Source organism: Apaloderma vittatum, unplaced genomic scaffold, assembly GCF_000703405.1.
Source record: "Apaloderma vittatum isolate BGI_N311 unplaced genomic scaffold, ASM70340v1 scaffold45624, whole genome shotgun sequence".
NCBI classification, from domain to species: Eukaryota; Metazoa; Chordata; class Aves; order Trogoniformes; family Trogonidae; genus Apaloderma; species Apaloderma vittatum.
Genome location: NW_009712978.1, coordinates 1 through 14,997, shown reverse-complemented (window position 1 = coordinate 14,997; position 14,997 = coordinate 1). Strand labels below are relative to the sequence as shown.

General features: G+C 44.5%; 1 protein-coding gene across 1 annotated transcript; it reads left to right on the top strand.

Annotated features, from left to right (window-relative positions):
* Nucleotides 1-64: 64 nt before the first annotated feature.
* Nucleotides 65-14,723, top strand: WDR3 (WD repeat domain 3; the record flags this gene model as incomplete). Its single annotated transcript, XM_009868162.1, has 18 exons — nt 65-264; nt 1,920-1,998; nt 2,341-2,436; nt 2,921-3,031; nt 4,036-4,137; nt 4,258-4,355; nt 5,567-5,662; nt 5,964-6,194; nt 7,009-7,102; nt 7,479-7,580; nt 9,875-9,960; nt 10,405-10,540; nt 11,207-11,263; nt 11,716-11,816; nt 11,967-12,078; nt 12,193-12,327; nt 13,960-14,010; nt 14,658-14,723. Coding segments are annotated over exons 1-18 (1,953 nt in total), but the record flags the coding sequence as incomplete, so codon positions are not given.
* Between the last annotated feature and the right edge of the window lie 274 nt (nt 14,724-14,997).

Genomic DNA, 14,997 nt, shown 5'->3' with positions numbered 1-14,997 from the left:
CCCCTTTGCCCAGCTCTCCAGCCTGTCCAGTCATGATTGACATTCAAATTCAGAGTGAGAAAGCATGTTCTCGGGTAATCTTCTTGGTCTCATAGCAGAGGTAGAGACAAATGCCACTCTGTTGGAGACACTCTGTCTGTTCCAGGATACAGATGTCATTGTGTGGGATGTCATCAATGAGAGCGGTCTGTACCGGCTGAGAGGACACAAGGATGCTGTCACTCAAGTCCTTTTCTTGAAGGAGAAGAACCTGCTGGTCACTAGGTAAGCCAGGCTAAGTGTAGTGGTTGATCAGGAAAACAGCCGTGGTTTTACTTACAGTTTAGACATCCTAGGAGCTACAGCCATTTGTATTTTCCTTCTCAATTCATGATATCTGAGACCCACTAGCATCTTAGAATATGATTTCCACGTATTTCTTAAATCTGGTGCTGGAATCCAAGTATAGTAAACAGAACTGAAGTGGCTATTCTGAAAAATAGTCTTTGGAAAAGGGTTTAACTTGCTGGTAAATATAACAGCTTAGAACTATAACAAAGAATAGTGATAATATGTTCATTATGTATGTAACGATTTTTGCTGTTTAACTTCAAGAATTGAGCAGACATACCCTTGCTCTGTGTAATTCACACAGCAATGTGACAAAAATTGCCCTAGTAAGCTGTAGTTGTAAGAATTAAAAGTTGATAGATGTTTTTAGGAGTAGTTTTTTATTCAATGTGAACTGCTGATTGACTGTATCACTTTAATAGTAACTGGTTGACAGAAGATACTCTTGCTCAAATGTTAGTCAATTTTCTTATTAATATGTCATCTATTAGATCAATAGAAAAGTGCATGCAACCAGCTCAGTGTTAAATTGGAACAAGTTTCTTGTCCTTTTTTTATTGCTTTAAATGGAAAAAATAGTATTTTGTTGATTTGGTAGATGATGGTTTTATCTTAATGCAATTTCAAGTCTTTGCAGGTCACCTTTAGAAATGCTTTTTAATTCTCGCAGTAGCTGAATTGAGAAAAAGAACTCCTCTCTGACTTTTTTTTTTTAAATTAACAGGATGGAGATGTTATCCTGTGTTTCTGGAGATGCAGAGTTTTGCTTCCGTACTTTTTTTTCCCCCAAGCAGCAAACTGCGGTCTTTTGTGTACAGAATTTTTTGTAATATTTTCATATGCCCAATTTAGAAGAACCTTTGGATCTTATGTAACAGAAGAGATGGATTAATAAACATTTATTGTAATCAGATTTTTTTTTTTGGTCCTAATGGAGCTTAATAGTGGGACAAGTTTTATATTTTGAATTGTTTGAAATTTATTAAGGAAAATAGGCCCTAACAAAGTTACAAAAAATAATAATAAAAAAATTTAATTGTTGTAGAGTGTACTGAAAAAATCTGCATAAATGTTCAAACTACTTTTCTCGAGTGGTCTTGTAGTATTGGGGTAGCATAATACAGCCAGAAATACATTTTCAAGGAGATGTTATCCTATAGGAGCTTTGAGGGAATGGAACAGCTGTCATTCTCTGTTAGGTGAAGCAGCTCCAGATCACCGTTCAAAATGTTCTTGTAGCCTGGTTGACACACAGGCATGGCACAAGTTGAAAACGTGGAGAAGGGATTTAGAGGCAGCTTTTTCTCACCCTGAGAGTGTTCTCACCCTCAGCACTTGAGAAAGGAGGCCCTGTGGCAGAGCAGCCTGCATCTGAATCCAGATGAGAAAGCAGTTTCCAGTGCCTAGATACTTTTTTGCAGTACCTTTGCATTGCTATACTTTTTTCTTGCATAGCTTGTGAAATTCAGTGTCTGAGCAGCTGCTCTATGCTACGTTGTGGCATGTCTTTTTGTATTTCTACCACGTTGCTAAGCATGTGAGCTCTGACAGTCTTTCCTCATATGTTGAGTTTTGCTTCTTTATTCCAGCGGCAAAGACACGTTGGTGAAATGGTGGGATCTGGATACCCAGCACTGCTTCAAAACTCTGGTTGGACACCGTACTGAGGTAAAAAGGATGTGTGGGAAGCCATTGGGATGGAGGGACTTTGGACTGCATGTCATGGCTTGCTTTGTGCTTTGCTTGCTTTCACGAATTGTAAACTGGCACTGTGATACATTTTACTTGTTAGGCTTTAGGGACGAACAAATGAGAAAATTCCAACTTTTCCAGGAGCTGTCATCAACGTGCATTGTGTGACAATTCCAATATGGATGTCATTGGAGGAGGTCCCGCTAAATCCATTCTCTTCTTGGTTGCTGTTTAAATAAATCAATTGCAGATGTTCTGCTGTTGTTACGATAGTTAAAGGAGCCATAAGCTAATTCTTCATGTTGTGCCTCTGGACAGGTTTGGGGGATGGCTTTGATATCTGAAGAGAAGCGTCTGATCACTGGGAGTGCTGACAGTGAGCTGAGGGTGTGGGATATCACGTACATCCAGGAGGTAAGATATTCCCACTGTAACCCCTCAGTCTTGCCCAGCAGCTTGTTTGTGGATTAAGATGGGACTGGAACATTTTAAATTGGATACACATTCTTGGAAATAGCTAAAGCAATGTCTTTGCTGTCTGAGGGGTCCAGAAGTTGTTCTGGGGATAGACTTGGCTGTTTTCTGTGCTTTGTTCTTTCAAGTGAAGCTGTAAGCTCTCCCAGGACAAGATTTCCAGAGTGTGTCAGATCTTCCTGCTTTCTGGCAGGAAGAGAAAAGATAGTCTTGCGGGTGGATGATAAGCAGGATGAAAAGCACCGAACACATGGAGTGTTTGTTGCCTACAGGCATGCTGTAGGCCACTCCTTTGTAGGAGGGTTTGTTAACCACTGGTTTCTCCAGGGAAATGAACTGTGAGAGAGACAGAAACCAGAACACTGTAGCTCTTGTGGTTTAAGGTACTCTTTATGGCTTTTTTTTTTTCTGTGTCCATGAACAGGTAAAAGACCCTGATGAGCCAGAATCCAAGAAAAGCAAAGGATCTTCACCTGAAGCAGAAGAAAACACTGAAGAGGAGGAAACCCTAGAGTTGGATGAGTGTCCTGAGGAAGTAAGCTGAGTTTGTCATGCTGTCCATGGGATGATGTATCTAACCCCATTTGCATGATGCTTCTTGCAGAGCCAGCAGGAGTTTGAGAATTGCTCACACTTTACTAATTTGTATTGGCTTTATAGCCTAAATGTCATGTTTAGCCTGTTAGGGAAAATGTGCTAATCCTTGTCTTGTTTCATAACATTTTCCTCATCAGCAATTGCTGCCTCATGTCCTTGCAGAACATCAGCGGAAGTATGTGTGCCAAAACACAATGCACATGTTATTCTCCACTGCAAACTTTTTCTTTGCCTTCTCTTTGAGGAGGATTAGCAAATGTTTAAAGTTTGACAGTGCTATCAGAACTCTTTTGTGAGACAACCTGGGAATAAAATAATGACTAGCTCGTTGGCAGCTGCTGAGTTCTGCGCTGATGCTCAACTTTGCAGGCTGGTAGCAGCAGTTGAGAGGTCAGAAAGCTACTCCTACTTGTGCTGCTGGTGGAGACTTTACTGAATCTGTCTGTCTGGTGGAACTTTCTGGGGTCCTGCTCAGATTTCAGAGCGCTTGTAGTTATGGTAGATACCTGACCTTGTTAAATACTTTTCTGACTTCCTCTCCAGAGGATTTCACCCTTCAACCATCCTTTTAAGAGTCTCTTTCCTCACCTTTCCTTCCTCTCCTGACAGAGGAACTGAGCTCTGCTGGCCTTGTACCATAAAAATTCAGCTCTGTCTCTCAAGTATCTATGGATTGCCAGTAAAGTTAAGTAATTCTTCCACTGAGACCGTCAGTGATTATTTTCAGCTAAAACATAAAGACAACAAAACGTAAGGAGATAAGCCTGTGGCTCACACAAATTCTTGTTTTGTCCCTAGATTATCCTTGCTAGCTACTCTACCAAGACCCAGCAGGTCCATTTCCCCCTCTTCTCTTGACTTCCCTTACCAGTAGGTTTCTGAATTTGCTTGAGAGGATCACTTGATCTTTGGACCAAAGTTTTTCTCCTTCTTTCCCAACAGCGCCTCATAACGTGCAGCAAGGTTGGCTCCATCATGCGGGAAGGGAGAGACCGAGTAGTTACTCTTGCCACAGACCGAACGGGCAAGATTTTGGCCTGCCATGTAAGTATTGAGGGGTTCTGCTATTGAGCTGTAGAGGAGGCTATTGAGAGACCATGGGTGATTTCTGTAATTGTCAGCCAGAGCTTTGAATACCTTTGACTTTGTTTTCTCTGTCTCTAGGGAACAGGTGCTGTTCTGGAAGTATTTTCTGTCCTTTCTGAAGAGGAAATCCAAAAGAAATTGGAAAAGAAAATGAAGAAAGCAAAGAAAAAAGCCAGGTAAGCAATCTTTCGGATGTATTTGGATGCTGTCCATGTCCAGATAACATTTAGAAAATCACCTCAATAGCATGACGCAGTGGTTGAACCCTAAGCTACTGGTCATTTTGTTTGTGGTAGCTGTTGTATTTTGGGATCACTGTAACTGTGCAGCCTTGGTGCTTCTCTGAGCAACATTGCTCCCAGAGACTAAGAAAATGCCTTTACGAATCTTCCTCTTGAAAAAAAAATGCGAATGTGTGCAAAGGAATGGACATAAAATGAGTTTTTCAGAGTTGCTTACTTCTGTGTGACATTCATATTTACACTGCTTGGTGCATCAAATAAAGTCCTTTATAGGACATACAGGAATGAGAGTTTCATCAGGGAAGTCTAAAGTGACTCTGGTATCTCATCTCCTGTTTTACCGCAGCCAGAGATACAAGTGAGAGTTTTCTTAATGTTTACTTTGTGTTTAGTGTCTGGTTATCCTGGCGCTTAACAGGTGCCTTGCAACAGCCCTTAGGGTGAGGCCTGGAATCAGGGTAGAAACTGAAGCACAAGGCGTGTAAACCTAGAGATGTGTTTTGGCAATGGCTGAGGACTTTTGGTGAGTGGTAGGGTTTGAGCAGAAGCTGATCTCCCTCTCAAACACAGCTTTCTGATATCTTTTTTGTATCCATCTGGATGCAAAAGTACTCCCCACCTGGAGTACGGTGTCCAGCTCTGCAGCCCCCAACATGAGAAGGACTTGGGCTTGTTGGAGTGGGTCCAGAGGAGGGCCACAGAGGTGATCAGGGAGCTGGAGCACCTCTCCTATGAGGGCAAGCTGAGAGAGTTGAGGTTGTTCAGCCTGGAGAAGAGAAGGCTCCAGGGAGACCTAGTTTAGTGGCAGGTATCCCTGCGTATGGCAGGGAGGTTGGAGCTAGATGAACTTAAGGTCCATTCCAACCCAACCCATTCTGTGATTCCACCTTTCTAACGTGCCTTGTTCAAGTGCTTTGCCTTCAGAGGAGGTTGCCTTTTTTAGGATGGTTGTCTCTTTGGTAATCTGTACACCATCATGAACTTCATGTCTCAGCCTCTTCTTATATGTAGCTAGCACTGCTGGATAAAAAGGTGGTTGTTTTCAGCAGGCCAAGCGGTTTCCTTATGTTATTCTCTCTGTCTGTGTTGGTTTCTGTTGGCTCTACTGGGATATTTGACTCGCTTCCATTATCTGACATTTCTAGACAGAACTCTGAAGAGGAGCCTGAAAAGAGTGTGGAGCTGAGCCTGCAGGAGGAGATTCAGCGAGTCACTAACATCAGAGCTTCTTCCAAAATTAAGTGAGTGGAAAGCCTGTTGTAGAGGCTGAGCTGTGGTTGTGTAGCTACCTGGGGAGAGCTCCGGGGAGAGAGGTGGAAGAGGTTTCCCCTTTGATGTCTGTTCAGCTTGGAGCTGGGGAGAGGCTTACCATGATCTCCAGTCCATTCACACGTCTCCCACAAGAGACCCCCTTCTTCCACGCCTCTGGCTTAGTGTGCACTTGCTTGTGGCATGCATTCTGTCTGTATTCTTATGTTTGATCCCTCCCACATTTTTTCTTATTGTCCTTGTGTACAGCTCTGATTTTGTTTATTCAAACAGGTCATTTGACTTGAATCTCTCTCCAAAAGGAGAGCTGAAGATAGTACTGCTGCTCCAGAACAACATCATTGAGTCATACAGCCTGAACTTGACAGCACAAGCCCCACAGGCTATCCGTGCATCCAGGATAACCATTGGAGGCCACCGCAGTGATGTCAGGACGTTGGCTTTTAGTTCTGATAACATTGCCATTCTCTCAGCAGCTGCAGAGTCTGTAAAGATTTGGAACAGGTATGCAGTCCACTTGTGTCAGTCCCCTCTGCCCTTTGCATGTCAGTCTCCCAGAACTTAGGGATGATGAGTTCAGAGAGGCAGTGACGGGGAAGAGGGGACGATGTAGAAATATAAAACAGTGACGGAAGTAAAGGAACTGCATAGAAAACTATTTGACTTCTTTCATTATTAGGGATACTGAGAAACTATAGAGCTAAAACTGCATAATTAACACGTGGAGTTTGATGCTGTAAAGCAGCACTGAGGCTAAGTCTGGAAAAAGAGATCTTTAAACACAAAGGTCATACATAGCAGTCCTATATAGTGTTTTTGTTATTTATTTTTTTTTCATTTTTATTAATAGGCACTAACTGTTAACCTAAACTAGCTATTGCCTGTTCTTCAGCAGACGTGGATTTCTTGGCATCTTATTTGAAGGATCTAGTACTAGGTTGGTTAGCCTGCTGTTTTGACCTAGAGTGTTGTCCCACTGTTTCCTGAGTGGTGTCAATTTCAAGCCCTGTTTCCTTTGAATATACTGTCTTATACTTCTCCCTCCTGTCCTGAGCGACAGGAATTGCTTGTTTGAGAACAGGAGCTCTGTCCTTGCTCATTAAAGCGACGTCATGATGGTGGACTATGTAACGGCTTATGTTTATGGAAAATGTTCTTAGTAGTAATGCTGCACAGCATTTGAGTTGTAACATGGTGGTTGTGTATCTTCTGGCCCCAGCTGAAAAAACAGCCATGGGCAGAGGCCACTCTAGAGCATGTCTTAGTGGGCCAGATTTTGTGTGTGAGAAGAGGTTTTGGGCTCTGCCTTTGTTCACAGATCGACCTTGCAGTGTATCCGGACAATGGACTGTGAATATGCACTCTGCTCGCTCTTTGTCCCAGGAGATCGGCAGGTCATCGTTGGCAGCAAGGTAAATAGTGTCCTTCTGTGCTCCAGGCTGCCCATTTCTGAAAAAAGGTTATGAAAATGTCATTAAGGCAGCCTTAACAGAAGATGCATCGCATCCCCTGATCTTGAGCACTCTGGTTTAGCTACAGAAACCTCTCTGACAGACGGATTCTGCTCTGTTCCCGGACTCTTTATATAGCTCTTGCGGCTTGAGCTGGACAGCCAGAGAGAGCTTTGAGGGGTTCTTGATGGAGATCAGGAGCTTGGCCATCCATGTATGACAGCCATCTAATGAAGCTGGCTGTTTGGGAGATGGATGGCACGGGTGCTCTTCTCCTAGGAGCTGTTGTGAAGGCAGAGGGGCTGGTTTGTCCTCTGTAATGGGTCTTTCTTCTCAGACAGGGAAGCTGCAGCTGTATGACCTGGCTTCTGGGAGTCTGATGGAGGCACTTGATGCTCATGATGGGGCGGTGTGGTCCATTGCTCTTTCACCAGACCAGGTAACTCAACCACCCTTCTAAAGTATCTTCCATTGCACATCTTTTCCTGGAGCTCCTTCCTGTAGTCCAGTGTTTACCCTACTGGTGGGAGCATGGGAACCTCTTGTCCTGGGAGGTGGAGGATGCAGCTTGTAGAATCTAAGAACTTTTATCTGTGGATAAATGCACAGCTTGATGACATATCTCTCTAGTTGTGTGACACATGGCAATGAGCCTTTGGGCTGAGTGGGACCATCATCATCACCTCATCTGGATTCTGTATGATTGACAACACTTGGACTTCCCTGGTGGAGTCCATGTACCAAGCAGTGCATACCTTGTGAATGTGTTCCAGCTGTGGAGGACTTCAGCCCCTTTTAATTGTGCTGCAGTGACCATTATCCTCCTTGTTAAATTTGTTCCTTGCTTAATGATCTCATTAACAAGGTGATGTTTCACCTTTGTGTTGCACACTTCTTCAGTGACCAAATCACCCTCCCCATCTATCTGATGGTCATTAGGCTGAACTTCTCTTGTCCTGGAATGATATATTTTCCAGGCTCTTAATAGTTCTTGTGGTCCTTTTCAAGCTACTGTAGTTTTTTTTTTTTTTTTGTTGGTGGCTTCAGGATCTGGGTGCACTGTGTGATAGGAGTTATACCAACGGCCAAATGCACCAGTGTCTTTTGGATCTATTCAATGGTGTAATTAGCTCTTTTGGTGATAAAATATGTATTCAGGTAACAATTCACCATGTCCCCTCAAAGCATGTTTTGGGCTACTGCCTTGCAGAAGGCATATATGTGGGGCTTAGGTCCTTGTTTCCTAATGCATAAGTTAATGTTTTGGTTCTCTTTGGGCACTCTTTTAGACAGATTGAATGGCTCTGACATTTGTATTGATATGTTTAATTGGTTATTTTTCTAGTAATCCGTAAAATATGCAAGCAGCATGGTGTTAAGTTATTAGGTATTTTTAATTTAAAATTAAGCTTTGAAACCTCTCAGCTGGTCTTAAATCCATGGAGTATGTACTCTATTAAACAATATTAACCTAGTTTTGTAATGAAAATGATAACACAAGAGGCATGCCTTGTATGAGCAACACTGTTACTATTATCAACTACTGCTTTAATCTCAAGTAAGAAGATAATCCCTGTCAAATTAATTTTCCATAAATTCTTTTCTTCATATTCAGTTTACTTTCTTTGCTTGGTGGAAACTGCAGTTAACTGTTACTTTTGTTGAACATACTCAGAGCTACCAGGCCTGCCTGTTTACTGTCTGAATTAAGTTGTTACTGTAGTTTCTTCCCAGATCTCAGTATTTTCGAAGTTGCTAAGAACTGACGTTGGCCATTTAGAGAGTACCTCATTCTGCTCTGTAAAAGTCTGAGATTCAAGGGATCTGAACCATTGATTTATAAATGTCTGATGTAGGTGGCTGCTTTTTGACAACCTTGTGAGGTTTTGAGCAGTTTTTGGATGCTGTTGTGATCATGGTATGTGGTTTTCCCCTGAGCACAACAGATGAGAAATGTTTACAGAACTGTGTTTACTGAGCGTTGCTGTTTAATAGTTCTCATACTTCCCTCTAGAAATGGGTCAGTACTACTGAAAATATTTGTATGTTCTTATTTTGCATGCACACGCTCACTTTGTTTGGCCTGCCCACCCTGGCTGTAGAAACTTGTTTGTCTTTTACTCCCTGTATCTGTTTTTCTGCATTATGGCATTTCACTTCATATTGGTGTCTATCATTTTCTACTTTCTTCTGTTTGTTGTGTGTGTCTTTCTTATTTTTCATGTTGTGCTAGGAGCTGGAGTAGTTTTAAGTGGAATCAAAACTATAGCAAGTAATAATGTGCCCGAGATTCGTTCATCCTATGGATTAAAACCCTATGAGGGCAGATTTTACCCTTTTTCTTAATGTTGAACTGTTCTACCTATAGAAGGCTGTACCTGTGCGGTGGCAGGGTGTGTGATCCAGTAACTTTGAGAGTGTCAACTTGCCCACAGAACAGAAGCATGTCATCACCTACAGCTGACTGCCTTCAGTCTGTGTCTTGATTTACATTTGGAGTCTTTGTCTTAGACCTCCCTGTAAGACCTTTTGAAATTGTTGTTGCTCGACCAATGGGTAAATGCATGCTCCAACCAGAGCAAGTGCTCCTGGTGATGCCCACTTAATCATTAATACCGTAGGAATGTGGGACATTTCAAAAACGTCCTTGTGTGTAGACAGTTCCTTGCTATAGAATTTCTCTGGTTTATAGCAAACCTGTTTTCACAGTAATTTTTTTGTTTTCCCCTGCAGCGTGGCTTTGTGACAGGAGGTGCTGATAAATGTGTCAAGTTCTGGGAGTTTGAGCTTGTGAAGGATGAGAGCAGTGCTCAGAAAAGGTGAGAAAATAAACCTTCCTAGACTACATTCAGCTTCAGTGTCCATTGTCGCTGATGTATGCTTTGGCCTTTGCTGTGCACCGTAAGTGCCCATGATACCTTTGTGAAACACATGGAGAAGAGTGTGAGCTCGGTGCCATGTTCTGAAGGTCTGAGCTTAGCTGGGGCAGGGCACTTGCCGCATTCTGATCCCTTGCCTGTGTGTGAGTTTAGCTTCAACTCACAGGATGGGTCATTAAGCAGTGAATTTAGCAGTGAAGTTTATCAGCCTGCAATGCCCCGTTTATTTCCAGTCCTGTCTTGCTCAAGTCATAATGAGGAATGAGATTCTGTGTGTTAGAATTACTTGTTTTCCCAAGGTGCACCGTGGGAGTTGTATTTATACCTCTTCCCAACTTTTTTGTTTGGGAAAACAATTGTTTTTTTCCTCTTTGTTGTTGCCAGGCTTTCCATGAAACATGTGCGCGTTTTGCAGCTCGATGAAGATGTTCTCTGTGTGCGGTACAGCCCCAACCAGAAACTGTTGGCTGTCTCCTTACTGGATTGCACTGTGAAGATTTTCTACATTGACACACTCAAGGTACATACCCAAATGGGCTATGGGGCTGTGCAGAGAGTGCGCAGGGAGTAGTTGTAGCCTGAAAGATCAAAAATACATAGGAGGAATGTCTATTTATTGTGGGATGCTACTAAGCTTAAAAGAGAGACCAGACATCCCACTTCAGGTGCCTGTTTGCTAGCAAACCTGACAGAGCCATGGCTGGCCCACACTGGGGAGAAGATCCATTTTTCATCTGAAGAGTGTTGTGGACCTGCATGGTTCACTCTAAACCCCGTGGGCGCGGTGATGCTCCAGAGCTGTGAAGCAGTGTAAGGGTGGGGTGGCATTAGAAGGCACAGTAAAAGCAAAGCCTGGGGTAGGAGAAATTTCTCTGTGATGGGCATGTGGTGGTTTTGTGATTTGTGTATTAGCGCATGACACAAGACAGACCAGCACTGACAGGCAAAAAGGAACAAGTAAAACTCTACCGACAGTGGTGAGAAGCTCAGTTTGCTTTGATACTTCCACTCTTCTCTCAGATCTGCTGTCATGGCCCTGCTGCTAGCAGCATTCAGGGCAGTGATGAAAGTGGAGCAGTACTAGAAAGACAGAGCTCCTGAGGCAGAGCTGAACTAGCCTGAAGCTTGAGATTTTTGCATGTCTGTACCCAGCATGTCTAACTGAGACATCTTTCTTCTGCTTCAGTTTTTCCTCTCTCTATATGGACACAAGCTGCCAGTGCTGTGTATGGACATCTCCTATGTAAGTATCATTAGGGCTGTGTGTTAGGTGGGACTGTGGTGATATGGATGGCTGTGAAAACCTCTACTGGAAGCAAGGCTGCTAGGTTAATGCTTTCTTGCAACCCAACTTAGCGGTTTCTTGACGGTACACAGCAAACTGCTCCTTATCCCACAGTCCTGTGCTCACTTGGGAGGGAGTCATGGAGTAGCGGTCATGACAGAACTGACTAGGGCATTTTGTGAGCAAGTAGAAGTCAAAATGCTTGCATCTTAAGAGGTATAGCCTGCTCTCTGCTAAAGTTATTAACTGTGTGAGAGGAACCTGAATTCTTTACTAGTGGGAGCAGAGAGCAGGTGGAGCAGCCTCTTCGTGCCTGTTCACTCTTGGGCTGCATCTCGCTCTGGGGTGTCCTTGCAACAAAGCTCCAGCCAGCTACCCACACCCTCCTCTCTTTCTCTGTTGCTCTGTAGGATGGAACTCTAATTGCAACCGGCTCTGCTGACAGGAATGTGAAGATCTGGGGCTTAGATTTTGGGGACTGTCACCGCTCTCTCTTTGCCCATGATGACAGGTCGGTCAAATCCTACAGCATATCTGCGTTGTGGGCTCTTATCTCCAAGGGGTTATGATCCAGCAATAATTTTCTTTTGTTCAGCACAGAGTGGGGGGAGGTCTGCAGTGTTCCCCAAGTGGGTGAATTTGAGCCTTTTTTTCCTTCCAGCGTGATGTATCTGCAGTTTGTGGCGAAATCCCATCTCTTCTTCACAGCTGGGAAGGACAGCAAGATTAAGCAGTGGGATGCGGATAAATTTGAACACATCCAGACACTGGAGGTAGGAAGCTTTGGAAACTGTTTAAATGAAGTGTTATCCCTGCATGAGCAGCACTTCCCTCAAGGGCTGGGAGGTGGGCATGTTCATGTCTTGCCTCTTCTGTTCACTGTGCAGGGGCATCACCAGGAGGTGTGGTGTTTGGCGCTCAGTCCCAATGGAGACTATGTGGTGTCGGCATCCCATGACAAGTCACTGCGCCTCTGGGAAAGGACAAGGGAGCCACTCGTTTTGGAAGAGGAGAGAGAGATGGTGAGAGTTGCAGCCTTCCTAAGACAACTGCCAAACCTGTTTTCTTCCCAGCAGGCAGATTCCTCGTTTTCACTGTGGAAGAGCCTAACTCCACTATCCACTGTTGGCAGACTTACTCATTACTAATCGCAGCCTGGTGTTGATGTGCCCAGGGCTGACTGGCATCTTTTGCATGATAGGACTGTGGTCCTAAGCGGTCTGGAGACAGCACTGCAGATGTCACAGGTCCTTGCCCACTTGTACTGCGTTGCAGATGCCTGGCTAACTTGCACTCTGCTTTTCTTCTTTCTTGCTTCACAGACTTTCCTCTATAGCTCTGGTTTTCTACAGGTCTGACGGCTACAGTCTTTGACCTTCTCTTATTCTGTTGTGCTCCTTTCAACTCTTGTGCTTTGGAGGCAGTTCAGGAGGTGGCTGTTGTGAAGTGATGGAGAGCACTGCTGCTGTTAAAGGCAATGTGTCTTACTTTCTCCTTTTCCAGCTGTGAGAGGTCCATTCTATCTCAGTAGCAAGCCCCAGAGCTCAGGGATGCTGGAAGGAGCACCTTCTGCTCCATTTGCACATACACAGTGAGGAATCACAGAAGGACTTCAATAGGAATGATGCTCTGGGGGTCTCTAGTCCAACCCGTTGCTCACTGCAGGACAACCTTAAAGCTGTATCAGACTGCTCAGAGACTTGTTATGATACATGAACAAGTCCAAGGAAGATTTTCTAAGCTGTCTGAGCACCTGTTCCAGTGCTGAACCACCCCTGGGGCTGGTGGGTGCATTTTTTTCACATATCCAATTGGAAATTCCCTTGGAACAATTTGTAACTCTTGTCTTTTCACTGTATCTGTCAGAGAAGTCTGGCTCTGTCTCCCCTTTTTAAAGCAGTTCTCAAACCACAGTGGGGGAACAATGTAGAAACACATGCAGAAGCAGGAGTGGATGAGAAACTTTCAATAAATGAGGGGGTTTTTGTGTTCCAGCCTGTTTGCAGAGAGCTGAAGTGATCCATAGGCAGCAAGTTGATGCCCAGTGGTTGGTGTGTTAGGAATGGTGGTGGTAAAAGAGACAGAGACAGCTCCTTTTCCAGATGCCAGAAAAGTGCATTTTGGGTCAAATTTGAGTAACAATGTGGGCGTGAATGCACCAGTAGTGGCTTATGTGCTGATGGGACCCTATTCATACGAGAGACAGCAGACAGGAGGCTTCTTTCCTCTTGCAGGACAGCCCTGGGACTTTTCTAGGCTTGTTCTGTGCTGTGTGCCAGGTGGAACGTCTGGTGCTTAACTGCTGTTGTGCCTTGGGTGGAGCGGCCTCTTCATGCCTGTTCATTCTTGGGCTGCATCTTGCTCTGGGGTGTCCTTGGGATGAGGCTCTCAGCTTGATGGGCTGTTCTGTGTCCAGAGCAGAAAAGACCTAGGTTGTTTTCTGTCTGGGAGATACTAGAGTTCTCCGTGGGATTGAGACGAGGGATGAGTGGGCATTTTGCACTGACATTGTTGATATCTGCTGGTTTGTCCTGTTTCTGCAATGGGCTGCATGAAGCTGCAGGCCCCATTGCTCAACCAGTCTGGAAGGGACTTGTACCTTTGCTTACTGCCTGCTCATCTGTGTTAATATATTGTGGTTTTATTCACCGTAGCAACGAGAAGCTGAGTACGAAGAAAGCGTGGCGAAGGAAGAGCAGCCTGTGGTGAGTTGCACCGAGTGTGTGTCAGTCTGTCTGTGCTAAGTCTGGAGTAAGTCTTTCCATAAGAGGTGTAGAAGAGGTGTCAGGGCTGATAACTTTCTTGAGATGCAGGGGGAGGGTGCTGCTGAAGCTGTGGTTGCCCCATGATGCAATTTACGCCAGTACTTCCTTCAGGCAACTTCAGAAGAGTGTGTGGAGTTGGCTGAACAGTAGCTGTGGATGCTGAAACCTTGCTGTGCTGTTGCTAACTCCCCAGTTCAGGTCCACACCAGCTCTGTACCAAGGTTGGACTGCCTTGTAACAGCTGCCTCCAGATCCATGTAGTGTAGGACACGTGGGAAAGCCCTCTTGTTCAGGTGCTGGGGTTGTGTTCCTGATCCTTTTGACACATTGGGTCACTCTGCCTCTGTTGGCAGAGTAAGAACTGTGTTCGCCTGCCCCCTGGAGGTCGGTGTTAGCACAGTGCCTCTGTTCCTGAGGAAGTGCTGCACACATGGGAAATCCTGTATTTTCCAGGATAAATGGCCAGTTTAGGGAATGGGGCTGATTTTTCATTTCTTAGTATGGGCTGTGGTAGTATGCAGGGGGTGCCTACGTGTATCAGCTGCTCATCTGCAGAAGGAGAGAGCTGCAAACTTTGTATTTTGTAGGTGGCTGGAGAGACGCAAGGAGAGACAGGGCTGGCGGGAAAGAAGACTATTGAAACCATCAAAGCGGTAAGATTGTGTGGGTCTGCCTTATTGGTCTCTCAAGGAGGGGGGCTGTCACAGGCTTGGAGCATCAGCTTCAAGAGGAGTAGCCTGTTCTGTCACATTGTCATGGTTCAAGCCGACTGGGACAAAAAACCACCTTGTCTCCAGCTCACTCCTCTCCTCGCCCCCACTTTCACAGTGATGTGGAGGGAGAAAATTCAACTAAAAAGGCTCTTTGAGATTAAGGACAGAGAGGGTAATAAGTAAAGAACCACAGAATTATTGAGGCTGGAAAAGA